Below are 20,901 nucleotides of genomic sequence, written 5' to 3' on the forward strand. Positions count from 1 at the left end.
TTTTTTAAAGGTCTCTAACAAAAGCTTGCTGGAAGCAGAGAAAAAGGGGAAGTGGAAGAAAATGGAGGAAAGGGAGGGGGAGCGGGGGAACAGAAAAAGCCTCATTTTAAAAGCACAGAAATTTCCTTCGCAGCAGCCTTTCCCCTTTCTCTACCTTGGTAAGGGGGGAAAGAGCTGGAACCGTGTCCCACCAGCTAGGGAAAAGGTATCTTTCAAGCAGACTGATAGGTGACTGGATTAAATTTGCTGGTTTCGTCCTATAACTGGTTTCAATTGGAATTTTACTGGTTTAATGTCACTTTGTTTTGTTAAAGACATGTTTAGGCCTGCACTGATTATTGTTGGTTGGTTGCTTTGCTTTTCCCTCCAATGGACCATAGCTGTCATTCATTGCCAGTTTGTTAACAAAGCAGCATCAAAGAAAAAGGGAGGATTGGGTAATGATCCTCTGGACTGAGTTTATTTTAATATTTGTAGTATCTGAAAATAAATATGTCTTGCTGTATGGCACTTTGAGTTGAGGATGGTGGATGCCAGAATGGGACGAAAATTTAGGTACTCTGTATAATGCAATTGCATACCAAGTCATTTCTGTTATATTAATCTATTCACCTATCTTCTGTCCCCTGTATGGAAGTATAGAAGTTTTAGTGTTATGTGTTGTTCAATATGTTTATGGAAAATGGGGTCAGAAAGGGAGACTGTCTCCCAGTACCAATTCATCATTGAATGAGTAGTTGGGTACAGCAAAAATGTGGGTGTATTGCTTCTTTTCTGTAATTAGGATACCCGATAATGGTCACTGATTACATTAATTTGGCATTCCTTTGATGCAAAATGTTTAGCTCTTGAATCCAGGGCACAGGTTTACCTCATTTATACATATACCCCTAAAATGGGATTTGTGAACAAAGGAATAATGGGAAGCAGCAACGGAAAGTGTTATCTGAGGCTAAATCTGTTGTAGCTGCACAGCCTTTTGAGTTATAAGTGTCTGCAAATGAGGAGATGGCTGCTTGGAGTTTGTGGCAACAGGGAAAAGAGTGCCTCTGCAATTTTGATTCATTGATGGGTCTGCCCGATACCTAAGGAATGAAAGGGTGTGGCTTTCCCAATGGGAGTGAAATGATATTTGTATACAACTGCCCTCAGTGGAGGCAGGATGTACCAACAGTTGCTGCCAATTGTGAATTGTGCTAGCAGCCCAAAAGGAAAAGGGGGTACAGAAGAACTGTTACACTTGTTATGGGAGGCAGGATACAAGCCTCTCAGAGAAAGGCATAAATTGTGTCTGAAGGAAGTCAAGTATTTAGGCTTCAATGTATCATACCACAGAGGAAAGAAGCCATATGTCTCATAAAGAGCCCACCACTAGGAAGCAGTTGTGGGACTTCCTAGGGAAATACAGGGTGGTGCTAAATACCTGGCTTCAGTGTTTTAGCAGAACCCCTGAATGAGAAAACAAGAGGAGTGGAGGAAGACCCCTTTGTGTGGGGACCAGAACAACAAAAGGCCTTTGAGACTATTAAAAGATGCCTAATGGAGGCACCGGCCCCAAGATTGCCAAATCCAGAGAAACCCTTCCAGTTGTATGTCCACAAACAGAATAATGTGGCAGCAGGAGTCCAGACTCGGAAACTGGGAAGCTGGAATCGGCCGGAAGCCTAATTTTCTAAACAATTGGACTCAGTAGTAAAAGGATGACCACCCTGCCAGAGAGCAGTAACGGCTACGCTGTGTGAAAATCCCAGACTACATCTAGGGTAGACCGCGCCATCCTGATGCCCTTGCCTGATGAAGAAGAAATAGAGCACCATGACTGTCTCCAGGTGATGGATGAGGTCTACTCTAGCAGGCCAGATTTGAAGGATGGGCCATTGAAAGATCCCGATATAGTATATTACACAGATGGAAGCAGCTTTGTAACCAACGGACTCAGGAAGGCCGGGTATGTTGTGGTGACCAACGAGGAAGTTGTAGAGGCAGAATCCTTACAACCAGGAACCTCTGCCCAGAAGGCCGAAATAATTGCACTCACCAGAGCCCTGCAACTGGCAGCTGGATGTAAGGCAAATATATACACAGACTCGAAGTATGCCTTCTTAACCCTGCATGCGCATGGAGCTCTATGGAAGGAGAGAGGCTTGATAGGAGCCCATGGAAAAGCCTTGAAGTATGGACAAGAAGTGGAAAGTCTATTAGAGGCGGTGTGGGCTCCCGAGAAGATTGCTGTGATGCACTGCAAAGGACACGGGCGAGGTAGAGATTTGGTCACCAGAGGCAACCATAAGGCAGACAAGGCTGCCCGAGAGGCAGCTCTGAAACCAACACCTACAACCGTGGCTGCTCTTATCCCAGACATAACCCCTGAGGACGTAGAGCCTCACTATGCCCCTGAAGAACAAGAATGGGCACATCAGGAGGGAGCCCGACTGCAAGATGGATGGCTACTCCTCCCAGACAACCGAGTATTTGTGCCCCAACACCTGGCCAGCAAGATTGTGAAAAATTACCATGAGTCCACACACTTGGGAGGCACTGCTGCTAGGGAACATCTCGGGAGAAAACTATATGTGCCAAATCTCTCTCAACTGACTGCTGCTATTTCCCAGAGATGTATCCTGTGTGCAAAAAACGACCCCAAGCAGGGATCTCTACCCCCACCTGGAGTATAACATGTAGGCTACACTCCCATGAAGAGCCTGATTGTGGACTTCACCGAAGTTCCCCCACTAAGATGTTACCATTTGAACTCCTCTACAGGAAACCACGAAAGTAGCAGCTAGAATGGACAGGTGGAAGAGCATATCACCTTCCACGAACAAATAATCTCTCTATCTGTCTGTCTGTCTGTGTCTGTGTGTTGTCATTCCCTCAGCAGGTGGGCCCTCGAGCGAACACTGTGCAGCTTTGCTGAGCCAGTCCATCAGTTCCAGCCTGCTATAGCGTGTGGGTGAAGGAGTGGAAGCGCGACCTTCTTACACGGTCCATACACGGTTCTCCTATCCACCCCAACGGCGGTGAAAGGCCGAGGTGACCCCCTGAAGTCGACACCCTGCTGTGCCTAGCCAGGAGTAGGTACTCAACGCACGGTGCACCAGTCTCCCCTGCTGCGTCTGACCGGCAAGGACGCCCAGCGCACGGGAGACCGAATTGAAGTAGCCCCTGCTGTGACACACCGGACGCTGTCACTCGATGCATGGGCCACCGGAAACTTCCATTTTATGCAACGGAGACCATCTCCAGCTGAACCACATCGGGAAAATTGGTCAGAAGGACATTGTTATTATTGGTTTGTCGACCAGTTGTTAGACAGGGCATAATTCTATAGATTGGGAGTGTTAGAGGTGTGAACAATGTTGGTCTAGGTTGTTGGGATTGGACGGGTAGATGAAAAGGGAAATCCTGTTGACCCCTTGAAATTGACTTTGTTAAGGCAACAATACCTCTTTCTATTCTCTTGCGTGTATATAGTTGGGAACCAAAGGGGAGGGCCTAGTCTTTTATACCTATGGGTGTATTTTCACTGGCAAAGAGAATAGGGAGTCCATTCTACAGCCAAACAGTTCTTACTGTTAGAAAGTTATTCCCGACTATTTGCTACATTGCAACTGCTCTCAAGAAGTCAGAGTAGGTAAATATTCATTGATCCTATTCTTCTCACACTACTTTTATTAGTCCCTTCCAGTCCTCAAGTAAATGTCACCACCCTCCATAAGAAATATGGGCCATATTCAGCTGTAACAGTAAACCAGAATTTAGTCCTCGAGGAATGAACTTGGGGTGAGGCACTGGCTCTTATTCGACTTCCTCCAGTGTAGTCACAAGGAGATTTGAAGCTTTCACACCAGGGACACGCCACCCAGAGTCACCAAAGGGGGGTGGGAAGTCCTTTTATGTATAGCTGAAAGCTCAGTAGGTCAATCTGATGAGGAAGCAGAACAAGCTGCTCCTCTCGATTGAAAGGGGGGAAAATGAGGCACCAGGAATGAGGCACCAGATATGTAAGGGCAGAATGGACAAAGAGATAGCCATAAGAAACCCCATTTTAGATACAGCTTCGCTCCGATTCCCTTTTGACCGATTCAACTTTGCCCTAGCCAAAATCCTTACATTGCAGCTTCTTAGGCAAACATAGCAGATCAGCAGTTTGGCAAAACAGCTGACCACAAACTTCCTGTTTTGAACAGACTGTCTAGTTTCGGTAGACTAGTTAACCGCAGAACTGACCCCATCACCGATGTCAGCAATAGCCTTGGCTATTATTGGGATGCAGGTGCAGGCGAAGGTCAACAGCTAGGCAGTTAAATGCTAGAATAAGTATATAGCACCTCCTGATGGCTAAAGCAGTTTGAAACATGTAAGACAGCCAGATGGGTGTATTCCCCAGCCTGATTGGCCAGAAGGAATGCTAGGGGTTGGGTTATTAGCAGTTTGTAAAGAGTATAAAACACCCCTGTATGTGCTTGTGAGGGTGTGCAGACTTTTGGGCACTAGCCAGCTGTACCATTGCTCTGCCATGGCAAATCAATAAAGAATGCTTAGAGAAAAGCTGCTTGGAGTTTTCCTTCTGGTCTATATTGGGTCCCAGGCACAGGTGCAACAAGGCCAATTAAGTTATTTTACACCTGAGGCAGGAAATCTGACAAGGGCCTTTCCCCTATCCCAAACCGTAAAAATGCCCCAATAATAAATGGAACAACTAACAATTTACTGCCCTTTCCCGACATGCAAAATCATCTGCCTGAGGTGGCCGCCTCATTCTGGCTAACGGTAGGACTGGACCTGTGGACTAGACAAAAGAATAAAGAGTCTCACACAAAATGTAAATACTGGTGGGGAATTAACATTCAGTGCCCGTAGAAGGATATCAAACCATCTAAAAACAGAGCTTTGTTCTATGTTTTGCCCTTTTTCCCTCTGAGGTAGAGTGATGTGTAAGTCTATTTCTGCTCCATGTCAATTTTGCATGTGTTCAGTCACAACTCTGCTCTATATTCTGTTTCCACATTAATATGTGGCTTTAAAAAGAATATTCAATTTAAAATACCTGTTCTCAAAAAAACCCCACCCTATTTAAATTCTGTTTTATCTCAATACACACATTTCTAAATGCACTTTATCTTAAAATATTCTCTTTTAATGCATTTTGGTACTTTTCTCTGAGTCAAGAACTGTATCAAAATGTTCAGAGAAGTGCGAAATATGAAGGTAATTATGTTCCAGTCCAGGAGGTGTGGATCAAGTCACTCTGTATTGGAATTCACAGGAATCAAGTTACTTAAATTTCCCTTCACTATGGTGGAGCGTTTCGGAGAGCCCCTATTGTATACCTGAGGGAGGACACTGGATATTAGCGGTTTCATCCCATAAGCCAGCTAACCTGTGGGCCTCTAGATGCTGTTGGACTGTAACCCCCATCACCCCAACCCCACGCCATGCTAGCTGGGGCTGACTGATGTTGGCGTCTAACATCTGGAGGGCCGTGGGTTAGCCACACCGGCCACAAAGGTTCCAATTTGTTTTCAACTTCTGATGAGTGCAATTGATTGACAAGCTTCGCAGTTGCCCTCATCTCTGATCTGTAACTCACTTAAGCCAATTTGCCTTCACATAATTTGTTCAGTTCTGTTTTTTAATTCAATTCCACACAAACGAAACTACAAAGTAATCTCGCGCAAACAAGGGCATTGCCGCCCTCTTTCTCCAACTGAGCTATGCGCCCCCGTAGCATGCGATACATTACCAAGGTGCCGCAAATTAAATAAATTAGTTGTGTAACACTGAATAAATGAATCCCAAATTTCATTTCATTTCATTTCATGGTGCTTCCATTTGTTTATGAAATGAAATTGAATTGCCATGCAGATCCGAAGAAAGCGTCGTTTTCAGCTTTTAATCATTCAGTTAAGTCATCACCTCGATGGCAGGAGCCGGGAGGAGCACAAAGCACAACTGGGAAAGGCAACAGGAAGCAGAACTTGGCGGCTTCCAAGTCGTTCTTTGGTATAAAGCAGGGGCAGGAAACTCTTTTCGCAGCCCAAGGGCCACATTCCCTTCTGCGCAAGATTCTGAGGGCCACATACCAGCGGGGAGCGAAAGTGGATGGAGAAATGGATGCAAATTTTGCAGTTTCTGCACACACTCACACACACCCCGATCCTTCATTCAGACAAGCAAGAAGCAATATCAGAGTTCAAGGGAACATTCCAGCCAAGTAAAAACATTGGGGACAGTGAGGGTTGTGGCTTAGGGAGAGTTCTGAGGTCCAGATATAGAAAGAAGAAGAAGAAGAGGAGTTTGGATTTGATACCCCGCTTTTCACTACCCGAAGGAGTCTCAAAGCAGCTAACATTCTCCTGTCCCTTCCTCCCCCACAACAAACACCCTGTGAGGTGAGTGGGGCTGAGAGACTTCAAAGAAGTGTGACTAGCCCAAGGTCACCCAGCAGCTGCATGTGGAGGAGTGGAGACGCGAACCCGGTTCACCAGATTACGAGTCTACCGCTCTTAACCACTACACCACACCACACCGGCTCTCTCCAAGAAAGACTTGGAGGGCTGCCTTTGGCTCCTGGTTTAAAGCCAAGACCCCTCTTCCATTGATTTTCTCCTCCCCTTCCTCCCCTCCACAAGCACTGGTATGTGTCACCCTGAAACTCTTAAAGCAGGGGAGCCTGGAGCTTGAATGGTGGGCAGACCCTCCTGCAAGAAGGAGGGAAGTGTGACTGTGCCTCCGCTTGCAGAGAAGGCTGCCTAGAAAAATAAAAAGGAGCCCTCACCATCTCCCAGAGCCGATGCCGGTTCAATGAGATCACCACCAAGGTGGGCCTCACCAGGAAGCCATCGTCATTGAAGGAGAAGTCCCTGTTTTCCCACGTCACGTTGAGCAAATGCCTGTCGGGAGTAAACAAAAAGCACTTTTGAGGTTGCCAGGAGGAAAAGGGCAAGCGAGAAGTCCCCCCCCCCCATTTCATCAGTGCAATGCCCTCCATTTGTCTTCCTTTGAGAGAAAACATTATTTCCCCTTCCATCTCTCTCACATGCTGACCTTGCAACAACCACCCAGGCCTCATCAGTTCAGAGCAAGACGGTTAAAGTGCATTTTACCGAAAATGCTTACGCCTCCCTATGAGCTCAGACGTTGCTTTCCCCAAGAGATGCAAGAGCATCTAGAAAGAATTTAGCAGAAAAGCTTTCTCGCAAGTGGTCTCATGGGGATAGCACACGGCAGCAATACAAATGCTAGCACATTTGCAAAGCTGACCAGGGTCTGGTATGGTTTCATGTTGCGTGTTCAGATTCCTACACTGCAGAGGGTTGGGCCAGATGACCCTCAGGGCCCCTTCCAACTCTACAATCCTGTGAGTCCGTGATTCAATGAGAGTAGTGTTTATTCATCAGTCACAAGTATACCTTTCCCCATAAGTTCAGGTTAACACATACCGTTTCCCCATGGTCACCCTCACAACAGCCTTATGAGGTAGGTGGTGACACTGAAATGGAGTGTGTGGTCCAAAGACATCCAATATTTAACCCCATCATGGCCAAGCAGGGATTTGAACCCATCACTACCCTCACACAGACTCATCTCTTTTTTTATCTACCACGGCTGCTGTTTCACCTGTGCGGATCCTGCTAGCCCGTGGGGACTAGCAACCTGCAGCACAGAAACTGGCACAAGACATACTTGGGTGGAGCCTTTTTTCTTATGTATACGTTGTTAGTGCCTACTTCAGCGTAGAAGGGCCAGAGACAGACATGCATCAAAGTGAGACATCAGAAAGGTGGCATTTCAGACATTGCCTTTAAAGTTTTGAATGGGGAGGGTGTGCGCTGCACCTACCTGGGAAGCAGTGAGGACCAACAGGGGCATAAGGGCAGCCCTGTTGATCAGGCCAAAGGCCCGTCTAGTTCAGTGGCCATCCAGGTGAACATGGGAAGCCCAATGGCAGAACCTGAGCCCAAGACCGCTTTCCTCACCTGTCATTCTTAGCAACTGGTATCCCGGGGCTCATCACTGCAGGGGTGGAGGAAGAGGGTGTGGTGGGGCGGTCCGCCCCGGGTGTCACCACTGAGGGGGGTGACAAAATGCCAGGTGGTACTCACCGTGGGGCCTGCAGCACACCCGAACCATGCCTCTCTCCTGGGAGTGACGCGGGAGCTTGGGCGCCCGCAGGCTCTGCGCTGCCCCAAACGGTCCGCCCACCACCTCCCCCTCAGCTGTAGGGCGGCTGAGTGGGAGGAGGCAGGCAGGGCATCCTGCCCCATCTCGGAGGGAGGAGGCCCCGCGGAGCATCCTGCCCCATCTCGCCCCGCCCCTGTGGGTGGCTGGCCCCGCCCTTGGGTGCAGGGCATGTGCGCTGCCCCAGGGGCCTGATCGGCTTGCTCCGCCGCTGCATCACTGCCTCCAACAGGGGAAGCAAAACATGCTATGCCTAGTGGCCTTGACAGACTAAACCTCCACGATTTTGTCCAATCCTCTTAGCCATCCAAGTTGGTGGCTACCACTGCCCCTTGTGGGAGCAAATTCCACAGCGATCTGCTGTGTGAAGCTCTTTCTTTTGTCTGCCCTGAATCTTCCAACACTCAGCTTCATTGAATGAATCCAGCTTCATCATCCTTCCCTCCTTAAAGGCTCCTGCACTTGCCCTGCTGCCTTCTCTATTGCCTTCCAGCCGACTCACTCATCCACATCTGCTACTTCCAAGGTTATGATCTTCAGGCTGCTCCACCAGCACCAGTCCCATTTTATTTGTCTATTATTTATACCCACAGAGTGACTTGAAGATTGTGCAAGTACCCATTAGTAGCACAGCCCAAGATTTACATAACTCCCAAGTTAAAGCCATTGCTCAATTATTGAGTGTCACACTCCAGAACTGTTCATTAAAACAGGGAAATTAAAAAATGTTTCGCTCAGTTAGCTTTCTTCGTACTTCAGATTTTTTTGCCATCCCTTGACTCACAACATTTGTGCCTTCTTCGGCTCTCCTTCTTTCTCCCTCCCTCCCTCCCTCCCTCCCTCTCTCATTCTTCACTGCTGTACCAGAGACCACACAACCCACTTGAAACTATGGTGATCAGCTCAAACGACAGAAAGAAGAATAGCAAAGAGCTTCAAAATATAAAAGGGGGTGGTATCCAACATCCTTTGTCTGCCAGTGCAATGACTCTTGGGTGAGCTTTACTTTTGTGCCACAATTCCCAGAGTTCCCTGTGAAGAGAGATTGTTAGTTATATATATCACTCTGAGAACTGTAGTTCTGGGGTGGGGATAGGACTCTCCTAACAACTCTCAGCACACTTAACTACAGCTCCCAGAATTATCTGCGGGGAGCCGTGCCTGTTTAAAATGGAATGGAACGTGTAATAAGCTGCAGAATTGCGTTTGTAGACAATGGGCAATTTCTAAACGCAGAATTATGATTGCAGAAAACTGCAGAATTCTCAAATGTATGGAAACCAAAGTCTCTCTACTTTAACTACCAAGACACAAAATCTTCCTTATAAATGGTTGCTGCAAATCAAATTCTAATTTCTGATGCACACCAGTAGCCAACAGGGTTTAAATCATGTTAATTAATAGGCTGTTGCCTGGGCTGACCTGTAGAAGGTGTTGTTTGTGGGTATACTTGAAGGTGTCTTGTTGTTGCAGTCTCTACCCACTATGGGAAGGTAGCCATGGGTCCTAAAATAGCTCTCTGCTCCGAGGGCGATGATGGCCACACCATCCCGGACCTTTTGCCTCAGGCTCATTTTCCAGCTCTCCGTGACCACACTGATGAGGCCAATCGGGAAAGAGGCGGGTGGGACATCCATGTTCCCCACGGTCAGGCTAGGCACAATCCAGATATAGCCAGGTCCAATCAAACCAGCCTGTTCTGCCACTTGGAAGAGGTATTCCGCCTCCTCTCGCGAACAGTACACAATCATCACCTGAGCATCTATCTGACGCAGCAACCTTTGGATCTTGGAGTTGCTCCCGTCCTGGGACATCTCAAAGGTGAGGACATCTTGGATTTCCCAGCCAAAGTAGCTGGCATCTGTGAAGGACCGTATCACATCCAAGAAGACACTGTATCCAGGATATAGGCTGGTGATGATGGCAAAGGAGCTCCAGTCATATTCCTCCAGGACTTTGAAGATCACCTGTATTTGCTGTTCAATTGAGACACCCAGCTGTAGAAAGGCAGAGCCGGGCTCCTAGAAAAGGGGAAGAGAGATGGATTAGTAACAGGGGGTGCGTGAATAGTTTTACAAATAAAGTAAATAAATGGTCCGTCATTACTGACTTCTCAGCTATTTTCACAGACATTGAATAGCAGGCTTGATGGCCACTCTTGTTCTCAACGCTCACACTTTCCCAATTTAATATGAGCTGTGAGGTGCAAAACCTTCCCTTCGCTTCCAGCTTTGCCACCTGCTTGCTGCATAAGCCTGGGTGCATCAGCAGAACTCTCTCTGTAGCTCAGAGCTCTCTCCATTTTAAAACAGGAAGCACACACCCCACCATTAAAATCTGCAAGTCTATTGTGGAACTAAATTAGTCAATCTTTATATGGTGATATATAAAGGCAGAAGATGTGCAATCACTTCTGGCACTTATTTCCTGCTCTGCCTCAGCTGCTCTTTGCCTGGGCCAGCTGTTACAAATGGTCTCTTCATTCCCAGTTCCTAATGGCTATTCCTGGTCTGTTCTTGTTTCCTACACCAACATTTGATTCTCTTGCTATATAGGCAAATGCGCACACCCATACATACTCACAGAGCAATAACTTTCAAAAGACTCAGTTGCTCCGTCACCCACAACACAATTTCCAGAACATCCCATTATACAAAGCAAAGGCAAATGTTGCAATCCACAAACGAAACATGGTCCAGAGCAGGCATAGGGAAACTTGGCCCTCCAGGTGGTTTGAGACTACAATTCCTATCATCCCTGACCACTGGTCCTGTTAGCTAGGGATGATGGGAGTTGTAGGCCAAAAACATCTGGAGGGCCGAGTTTGCCTATGCCTGGTCCAGAGTATCTTCATTTGGGAACTTAAGCTCATTTGAGTCAACATTTGGCATGTTCAAAATTTCTCAGTACAGGATAGTTTCCCTAGCCAAGTCAATCAGCCTAAACAGTCAGTGAATTCATTCTTGTCCTCTGTGTATGTTTCTATTTTAAAAACCAAACCAAACATTCAGTATTAAAACACAAAGGGAGGAAAAAAATCACACGGATAATTGACTTTGTTGAATTCTCTGTTTCTCAGCCAGTACTTGCCTGATATCCATCTGAATTTTTCATTTGTCTAATCTCGCTCTTTGGCCCAGCCTGGCCCTCTTAAGGACAAGATTAACTGAATGGTATTCATCTTTAAAACATTTACAAAATAGTTTGGAGTTGGAGGGGCGTTCTGTTATTTTTTTGGAAGAAACTCACTTGGAAACTCAGCAAGATTTTTTTGCTGCAGTTTCCAAATAACTGTTTTCTAAAGGGATACAAAGCAGTTCCAGACCAAAATCACGTACAGTAGGAAAGATTTAGTGGGCAAATTGAGATAGTCAATGTGGGTTGAAGAGGACCTTGGAATCTGAGGTTGCAGCAGAGGTATAGAGGTTGTCAAGTGAAAAAGCAGGGAGAAAACAAATGGGTTTCAGATAAGTATATAACCCCAGGACAGCAGCAGCAGCAGCGAAGACTGGATGAAAATGAGGAAAACATATTGCCAAGATCAAACCTAAATCAGTTAGGACCTTGAAGAAAGATCTCCCCTGAAAAATGAGCACTCTAAAGAACATTAAAACTGCTAGTTTGGCAGTAGGTGTAATTCTGCTCCTTGCCTTTTCCTCACCCAACTTCCACTACCTAAGGTCCATCTTGCCCTGAGGGGAGGGGGGAGAGAGAGAAGACCAAACAACCTGGATAGCTGCTCACCATTTAGCTCCTGGAGTTCCAGTGAATGTGGTCCTTCCATCTCTCAGATACCATCACAGGGGCTATTTTGAAGACTATCTTGCCATGGGGGTAGGGGAGATCTAGCTTTCAACATGGATTTCTTCCTTGAAGCTTTCCTGGCTTATTATAAAGGGTCATGCCCCCTCTACTGACGGAAGGCTCTTTGATCCAGAGGTGTACATTAGCAGAATGGTGAGGTAGGGACATTGAATCATGGCTGTGATTCAAGCTAGTGACTTGAGAATATCTGGAGTTATAGCTGTGCTAGGATGGGGCTCTTTCCATTCAGCTGCATAGGCTTGAAGGAGGGCTCACGGAGAGCATTTAAAGGGAGTCTGCCCAAGATTCAACTCCTACAACTCAGAGAGTATTCCCAAGCTTAATCAGAGAAGCTCAAATATTGTACAGATCCCTTGCTCCCAAATCTTGGGGGGGCTTCCTGAATTTTCCCCTATCCCAGCAATGTCTAACCAGTTGATTGATGTCTAACTGGGATCCTTACTGGTTGCGGGAATATAAGCAAAGTATTTTGAATAATTCTGCCCCTGCCCCCTCGCTCTGTCTGTACACCCCCCCTAAAAAAAAGCTCAGGAACTCTGGGCAATCCTCCTCTTCCACACACATACCCCACGCACGCTCCTCCTCCCTCCAATGACAATGGGTAGATCACAGTCTCTTGGGAGTTGGACATGCCTGCCCTATGCCAATGGTTCAGGAATCACAGAATTCCCTGCAGGGTTTTTTCCCCCTGGGGAACCAGCATTTGGAAGCTTTTGTATAGCTCAGTCTCAGCTGTGTTCAGAATTTAGAGGGAGGGGGGGTTATGTTGTTGTTTTTTTAAGCAGATGAAATTCACTGGCTATGTCCAGACGTGATGCTTAAACTATGGTTTAGCATAGGGTTTCCCAAACTTAGGTCTCAGCTGTTTTTGGACTACAACTCCCATCACCCCTAGCTGGCAGGACCAGTGGTCAAGGATGATGGGAACTGTAGTCCCCAAAACAGCTGGAGACTCAAGTTTGGGAAACCCTGGTTTAGCATTATGTGAACAAGCCTTGGGCTCATTGGCACCACTCTCCTCCTCTGCAACAAACCACAGTTAAGATTAGCCACCGTCTAAGGTTCAGTTGTAATGCAAAGCTCTAGTTTATTTAAAATGGAAGCAAAAGCTTCCAATCTCCTCCTTGTGGCCACGCTGGAGATGATGGCGGGGAGGAGGAAGAGCACAAGCTAGGCACCCATGCACGTAATGCTAAGCCATACATTAGCATTAAATCTAAACGCGGCTAATGAAAACTGAAGGTGCTACTTCATTACTGCAAATGTGACAGCAAAACTAGAACGCCAACAATACGATGTGAAAACAAACAAGTTTCCCCTAAGAGTACTCCAATAAATCTCAAAAACATGGATCTGATTCTGGTACAAGCTGTTGGTAATGATTATTTATGATAGGGACTGGGTGCTTGTGGCCCTCTAGATGATGCTGGACTCCAGCTCCCATCAGCCTCAGCCTGCACGGTCATCTGGAGGGCCATCCGCGATTTATAATGTCCCCAAGAAAGTCAACATTTGTGGTGTAAAACGCAACCCCATAATCATGCCTTAATGTATTCAAATGCTATGCTAAAATATAAAAATGAACCAGCATTCCTATGAGATCAGTGTTTGCATCAGTGAATTAAAACACTTGAAATGAAAATATTCTGCTTATAGAAAAACAAAATTTCAATTGTTGATCAGATTCAGTTGAGAACGGTGAAACAGCGTAACCCTCTTTTTGCATTGCTATAAATGGAAACTATATAAATGATTACTTGGTGTTTAGCTGAAGGGTGGGGAGGAACAGTGATTAGCATTTTGTTTTTATTTTTTGCTGCTCTTTTTAAGAGCTTGATTGTGCCTGGGTGTCATTTTGAAGGAAGTGCTCACATTATTTTATTTTATTTTAAATAAATTAGTTGGGCGGGGGGGAAGGTGAGCATGCTTTCACATGCATTAAAGCATTTCTCGTCCTCTCCTTCAACGTGCAAGCCCTGGGTGCTCAGAAAGGTCGCCACGTGTGTGTAATCTATGCAGCATTTACTTGTGACCTGCTGCTGACGCACATCATGGAAGGAGGTTGGGAAGGAGGGAGGGGGTGCAATATGCTAATGCTCTAAATGAACTTCTCCTGTTGTTCTTGGCCCCGAGGAAACACTGTGGAAACACATTAGGCAGCTCAACCAACGTTATAACCAATGTCCATTCCCTATGAGCATTAGTTTCTTCTGGGGGAAGGGGGCGCCTTCTGGAGCTGCTCCTCTTCTCTTCCTGCTCACTACATGCATGACAAGACAACCACAGCCTTTCTCTTACACTACTTTGAACAGTGGTAAGCAAAGGGACCGTGTGGATTAACATGCTGGAAAACCTTGTGTGAACAGCTAGCAAGTTGGGAGGCACTGATATGGGTTACTGTCAGAAACACTGAAAATAATGGCTCTCCCTGTGTGTGTTTCAAGGCCTTCCCAATACAGCACAATGTTCAGCACCATGGAGAGCACCTCAGTTGCTGCACTGGCAGGACTGTTGTGCTCATGCTGCCCCCTCAGCCATGATATCCCGCCATTGATGGTGAGAGGCATATTTCTTTTATTGTGCCTGTCCCCATATACACATAACTGGGGAGCCTTTAGCAGCAACAGGATCATGCAGGACATGAGCATTGAGCCCTTTGCCTCACTTGGCTGTAGTCCACTGTTTCAGACACACACACACCACTTCCAGGTTCACCTCTGGAACCTAGACCAACAGAAACAGATAAATGCAGCTGGAGCAAACAAGGCAACCAGGAAACACAGAGAATGGGTGAAGGTTCAGCCCGCTGACCCTCTCTGCTTCCTCACACACACATATCATGCTTTCTTTTGGTGGACATATGAACAACGGTTCTGTTGCATCTGATTGGGCTCCTGCTGTGTGTGTGTGTGTGTGTGTGTGTGTGTGTGTGTATGCATGCTGATAGGGTTGAATAGAGGTGGGAAAGTACATGGGGGGTGGCTTCCCAAAATGGCAGCCCCTGTGTTGATCTCGCTTTCCTTCCCCTTCAATCTATAGCCATTGAAATATGTGTCACGATCTCATTGCACGGTGCTATTTCCTCACTCCAATGCAACAACAGTCAGCAAATGACGTGTCACCTGTTTCCACCACTGTATTTTATGAGGAGCAGGAGACTGAACTCAACCTGGGACAGAGTTGCTGTTGGTCTTCAAATGAAAGGAATATGCACTTGTTTAACAAACTTGAACATCTGGCCAGGAAGTGGGCTTTCAGTGATGTCATTTGAGGATCCCCAAATGCATCAGGGTGGGATGACCACAAGTTGAAGTAATACATTCTACCATCTAAAGGAGTACCCCACCCCACCCTGAGACCATGACATTCAGAGACTAAAATGATCTTACTGCACCATAGACTGGCCCCTTCCTCTGATGTTCACTTCCATGTGGAAAGATGCTCCTCTGGAAATGCAGGCAATAACTATCACCTCACTGTCACGGACTCATGCTTGGGTGGGTTTGTGGTGGCAAGATCCATCAGGGCTCTCCATATGCCACTGTTACATCATGTAACAGATAGGCTGCTGTGGATGGGATTGCTTGCAGCCACCACACGGATCAGCTTCCGCATGATGAGACATCGCCGTACTAGCTCTTCTAGAAAGCATGGCTTTAATTTGGCAAGACCCAGCAGCAATTTTCCTGTCAATAACCCAGAGGCCCTTTTTGACTGGAGAGCAAGAACTTGTTAGTGGCCAGCGATGGACATTTCCATGAATTGCTTTATGGGGCACATGTTGCCAGGGGAATGAGCACTAATGGAGCATGCCAAAGGTGAGGAGGCTGATCCAAGGTGGTCCTTATTGTTCCTAATCATGTCCTAAAGGCTTCCCCCACCCCTCAAGGTAAGTATCACACATGATATTGGTCTTATGTAAGTTGTGCTGCCATTGAACGAGGCTCAGAGAAATTTCCCCGTGAGCAGGTGACAGTAACCGTCACTGACATCCTGTGACAGGCAAGCAAGCCAAAAATAATTACACAGCGCACAGCCCACCTGTAAGGAATCAGAGTGCCCTATAGCAACCACTGTGCTGAACTTGCACGTGCCCTGAGCTGGTGATTTAAGAGGTAAATGTAGCCCAGCTAGGGTGAAACATGGTACTGGATTCCACCCTCGCCCACCTGAGCTACATCCCAATGGCTCTGGGATGGATGCAGAACAGATGGCATTTTGCCTTCCTCCCCACTAGCCTCTCCTCAACATTAGCATTCTCTGCGCAATAACTTGTTGGGACTTGCTTACAACAATTGGTCCAGAAATCAATAAACGGACATCACATATTGACAAAGTCATTGGCTACTCAGCTTCCTCCCCTCATTACGAAGCGAGACAGTCCATTTCCCCCTATTTCAGCAGTATGGAAGGTTTTCAGTAGACACTCCATAATCAAAGGAAGTTTATCTGATTTCCATTTCCTGGCCAAGACAGTTTTAGCAGCAGCTAACAAATAAATGGTGGGTTGGATCATTGGTCTAAAACAATGACAACAACAGTTCCTGTGAATTACTAAAATCATTCAGGGCCAGGAGAATACAACACAGATTATCAGGACCCTGGACCCTGTCCCTCTACACACTGGTAAACTATTAGCTTATAGCCTGTGGCCATAAAAACAGTAGCAACAGGCTTAGGGAAATGGATCTGTAAAGATGGCTACAGCCTGGCTTTGCTTGTATGGTGTATGAGGTGTTTCAGCATTTAGTGGGGATATTTGGCAACATAATGAGAATAGTCACATTACAAGTGGATGAGAGTAACCTGTTTAGAACACAAATTCTTCTTCTATTATATAACTTTCCCAAACGTCTAGCCTTAAGAGTTTTCCTAGAGAGAGAGATGGACCATAAAGCCATACAGAATGGGTGGTATCCAGACAAGTAGCACTGCCAGTGCAAAGGACTTTTGGCTGCACAGCAGAATGTCCCCTCCCTCTCATCTCCCTGCAAGTCCCACTAAATCTGTTTTGGGGGTTCCTCCAATCCTTTGCAGCAGGTTCAGGAAGGGTGTTGTGGTGAGCAGAGAGGGACAGGAAGCTATGTTGTGTGCTTCTTTGCTCTGGTGGTTTCATCTGAGATACGGTATTCCCTACACTACAAGGTATTTTCTGCAAATGCTACCACACCGCAGGTAAGCTGAAGTCCAGGCAGTCATGAAGAATTCACTGTATAATTAACTAAACAATACAATGGTCTACATGGCTACTCGAAGTAGGTCTCTTTATGTTTCATGGGGTTTGCATCCAGTTAAGAGGGTGCAGGATTATAGCCTTGACTGTCTTGTGAGGAAGAAGCAAAAAGGTTGACGGCGATGGGGCCAGTATCAAGGCAAAACAAACAGATATTAAAGGCAGCCTGTGTTTATAAGAGAGCGGTATAAAATCAACGATAATTTTAACACGTTACTAATAAAATAAAAATTATTCTACAGCATTTTAAAAATCCCGGCAGATCTCAGTGGTTTTGCAGTTGGGGCAGAACACTATAAAGTAGGAGTCAGTATTGTTGCTGTTTTAAACTGAGCAGTTAGGGAAAATACTGACTCCTTAGTATTTTTCCTATAAAACTAAAATAGTTAAGTAATATGTATATTAAAGTACAACCATCTTCTTTTCACAGCACCTCACCCCCCTCCCCTATGGCTACAGGCCTAAGGCATCACCTTCTGGAGTGCAACTAAACATAGGGATTATGCATTGGTAAAAAAAAAAAAAGCAATAACAAGGCTAGAGTAAGACTAGTTGAAACCTTGGAATTGTACTAAAATGCAGGGAAACATACGAAATTGTATAGTGCAACGACACATCACTATGGTTAAAGGAAGCAAACGTTGATGCTTAGGATACAAGCACTAAGTTCCCTTTTGCACCCAACTTTATTCCTCCTTCTATATCTTCGCAATAGCCATGCGAAGTATGGTTCGGTTGAGAGTTGTTGGCTGCTCAAGTTAGGAAACGAGCAAAAAGCAGTGAGAAGCGAATTCGAAATATTAACTGCACATGCTCAGAGTACTTTCTGTTTGTTTACTGTGACTGTCATGAGCAGTTAAATATTCTGCTGACAGGAGTCAGATTCATAGTGGCTACCCACTGGCGTTACACTGCTATAACCCGACACATTTATGAATGGCGCACTGCATTCATCCCCAGTCTCCCAAAATGACGAAAATGTTTTTTTCACCTTGGGTGTCAGGACCACAGCAGATCCTCCACTGATGCTAAGGATGGGTACGTTGGTCTGGGACGAGATGAAGTCCAGAATCTGTGCCACGGCTTCTGTGCCGATGTTGTCCTCAAAGACGATCCCGTGAATTTTCGTGCTGGACAGCATGTTGCAGATTTGGGTCAAGAGAGTCCTGGGGTTGGTGTCGTTCACTACTACGGTGACCGGGTGGATCTCCAGAGGCATATCCAGGAAGCTTTGGTGCGTCAGCCGGCTGCGGATGTGGACAGGGTAGGAAGAGCCCCCGAAAACCACTGCCACCGTTACCACTGGTTCCCCGGAGCTTGGCAACGAGTCATCCATTAGGACAGCTGAACAGCCCAGCACCATGGACAGCACCAGGGTGTTTGTCAGAGCTCTGCCCATGTCCACCATGGATTGCCTGCAACCCAGGACAAAAGAAACATCGGTCGGAAAAGGACAGCGACAAAGGATTCAGGAGGAGAGCTGGAGGGAGGCATTAAAAGGTGCTGTTTTGCCAGCGGATCTAAAGTCAATAGCACACAACTGTTTAGCCACCAACGTGGGCCAGCCACCGAGTGTACGGGAGACAAGGGAGCCAATCCCAGCCTTCCGACAAGCTTGTCTGCACAATATGCCACTTTTGAACACCTGCTTGCTGTGTGCATGGCTTTGCATTTTTAGTCGCACATTAAAAAAAAACTTAGGGGAAGACCCATGTGAAGTGGCCCCTGAGCAATAAAGTGACGGGTGGATTTATTCCGCAAAACAGTCACTACACTATTCCCCCCCTACTTTAGGCATTGATCAGCACATTTGACGCCATGCTTTCTTCCCACCAAATCCAACCGCACCTGCTTCACCCATTCCCTCTGTCAGATCAGCTCTCCAGCTAATCTCCACCCCATCTGTTTATCAGCCTGCCCCTAGCTTTCACTCTCCCTCCTTCCCCAGTTCCCACCACCCAGCCTTGCAGTCAATCCCTACTCACAATCCTTTGCCCTCTCTGAACCTATAGCCACCTTTTCTCTTGCCACTAAGCTCCCCTCCAATCACAACCCTGTTCTTCCCAAACATCTGCACTTGGATAAGTTTCCTTCCATCATCCTGAACACCCTTTCATCCAGGGGTGGGGGGGAGGAACCTGTGGCCCTCCAGAAGTTAACAAGACTACAAATCCCATCACCCCTGGCCACGCTGTCTGGGGCTGATGGGAGATGGGACTCCTGCAGCCTCTGCTAAGACACAGGTTTCCCCATCCCTGCTTTAACCCCAGCCACTTCTACACTTTCCTCAACCCAAATTTCCCTCTGCTGCCACCCAGTGGCCATTTCCCAATGCTTCCTCGTTCTATCTTTTTCCCATCTGGTCTCTTGGATTTCTTAGCGTCATTCAATCTCTGCTCATGTATTATATATTTCCTTTTTTAAACATTCACTGCAGTGATCTCCATTTTTATTCTTCTTCTTTGGTATATTTTATAGGGCACATAGGCTTGGTAGGCAAAACATCCCAGGTTCAATTCCTGGCATCTCGAGGTGAAGCTGCCTGAAACCCTAGACAGGTGCTGCCAGCCTGTGGAGTCGGTACTGACCGAATGGTCTGGGCTCACTATAAGGCAGCTCCCTATGTTCCTATTTTGTTAGAATAATGACTCTTCTAACACAGAGAGATAGACAGAGGCAAAAAGAAGAAGAAGCAAAAAAACTCCAATGCAGAAGGCTTGAGGCTAAATTGCTTGGCGCTTTGTATAGCTGACAATCAAATATTTAAGAGGGAAGACTCTCTTATTCCATCAGTCATCTGCACTGTAAATCATCACTGTAAATTCAACACTCATTGGCATCCCTGCCAGCACCCGCCAGTCACACAATGTTCTGGATCTCTCTCCTCCTCCTGCTGCATGAACTGGAAGATCAGCACATCTTACCCTAACAGTGGATACTCTCAAAGCAAATGCAGCTCGTTATACAGCATCATAAGGTAGATCTTTGTTAGCAGAAGTGGAAGAAAACTGCCCTTCTTCAAGCCAAGTCTATGCTTCATCGAGGGTAATTTAACTGGGTTATGCTTCGCAAATCTGCTTTGGGTAAGGGGCTGCTCTGTTTCGGATCAGACCTGATTTGCTTCAGATCCACAGTGAAGAGTGGCTTTGGTTTTCCAAAGCTTTGGGTGTCTCTTCATTGACTATAATGAAGAAATCAAGAAATGGCTTAAAAAAATTTTTTTTTCTTTTAATCTTTTTGCCAGAATTGGATGAAACTTGCAGGTAGTGTAGCTGCTTCTGAAGGGGTGAAAACCCGACAAATTTCAGATTGGTGTTTTCCAAAGATTCACAGGAACCACCACCACCCCACCCCCACCCCCAGTATTTAATTCCCTGACTTCAGCCAAATACAACTAGGGTCAGAATGGGATGAAAAGTGGACGGTGAAAGGAAGTGACTTGCCTAATTGTTGGCACTCAGGCATAAACAAACAACTGCAAGTGCCAAGAGGAATTGGGATGCAAGAATAGGATTGATTTCAAGAAAGCTTTGGTCTGGACTGGAATAAGATGACTTCACTTTGAACGACTCCAGATTATAAGGCCTACTTTGCTTTGGAGGAGGTCTGAATACTTGCAAAGCAGCCCACTTCAGGTTGATATTTGGGCTTAATCCAAA

General features: G+C 46.3%; 1 protein-coding gene across 4 annotated transcripts in view; it reads right to left on the bottom strand.

The window, feature by feature from the left end:
- GRIN2C (glutamate ionotropic receptor NMDA type subunit 2C) overlaps window positions 1-20,901 on the bottom strand; it is a 90,808-nt gene that overhangs the window by 40,470 nt on the left and 29,437 nt on the right. For all 4 annotated transcript variants that reach the window (XM_033139252.1, XM_033139250.1, XM_033139249.1 and 1 more), the window contains exons 2-4: window positions 18,234-18,657; window positions 9,607-10,205; window positions 6,782-6,896 (exon numbers count right to left, since the gene is read on the bottom strand). In XM_033139252.1, coding sequence (XP_032995143.1) covers window positions 6,782-6,896; window positions 9,607-10,205; window positions 18,234-18,650 — 1,131 coding nt within the window. In that variant the 5' untranslated portion in view covers window positions 18,651-18,657. The remainder of the gene's footprint in view (window positions 1-6,781; window positions 6,897-9,606; window positions 10,206-18,233; window positions 18,658-20,901) is intronic.

This window comes from Lacerta agilis, chromosome 2 (genome assembly GCF_009819535.1).
Source record: "Lacerta agilis isolate rLacAgi1 chromosome 2, rLacAgi1.pri, whole genome shotgun sequence".
NCBI classification, from domain to species: domain Eukaryota; kingdom Metazoa; phylum Chordata; class Lepidosauria; order Squamata; family Lacertidae; genus Lacerta; species Lacerta agilis.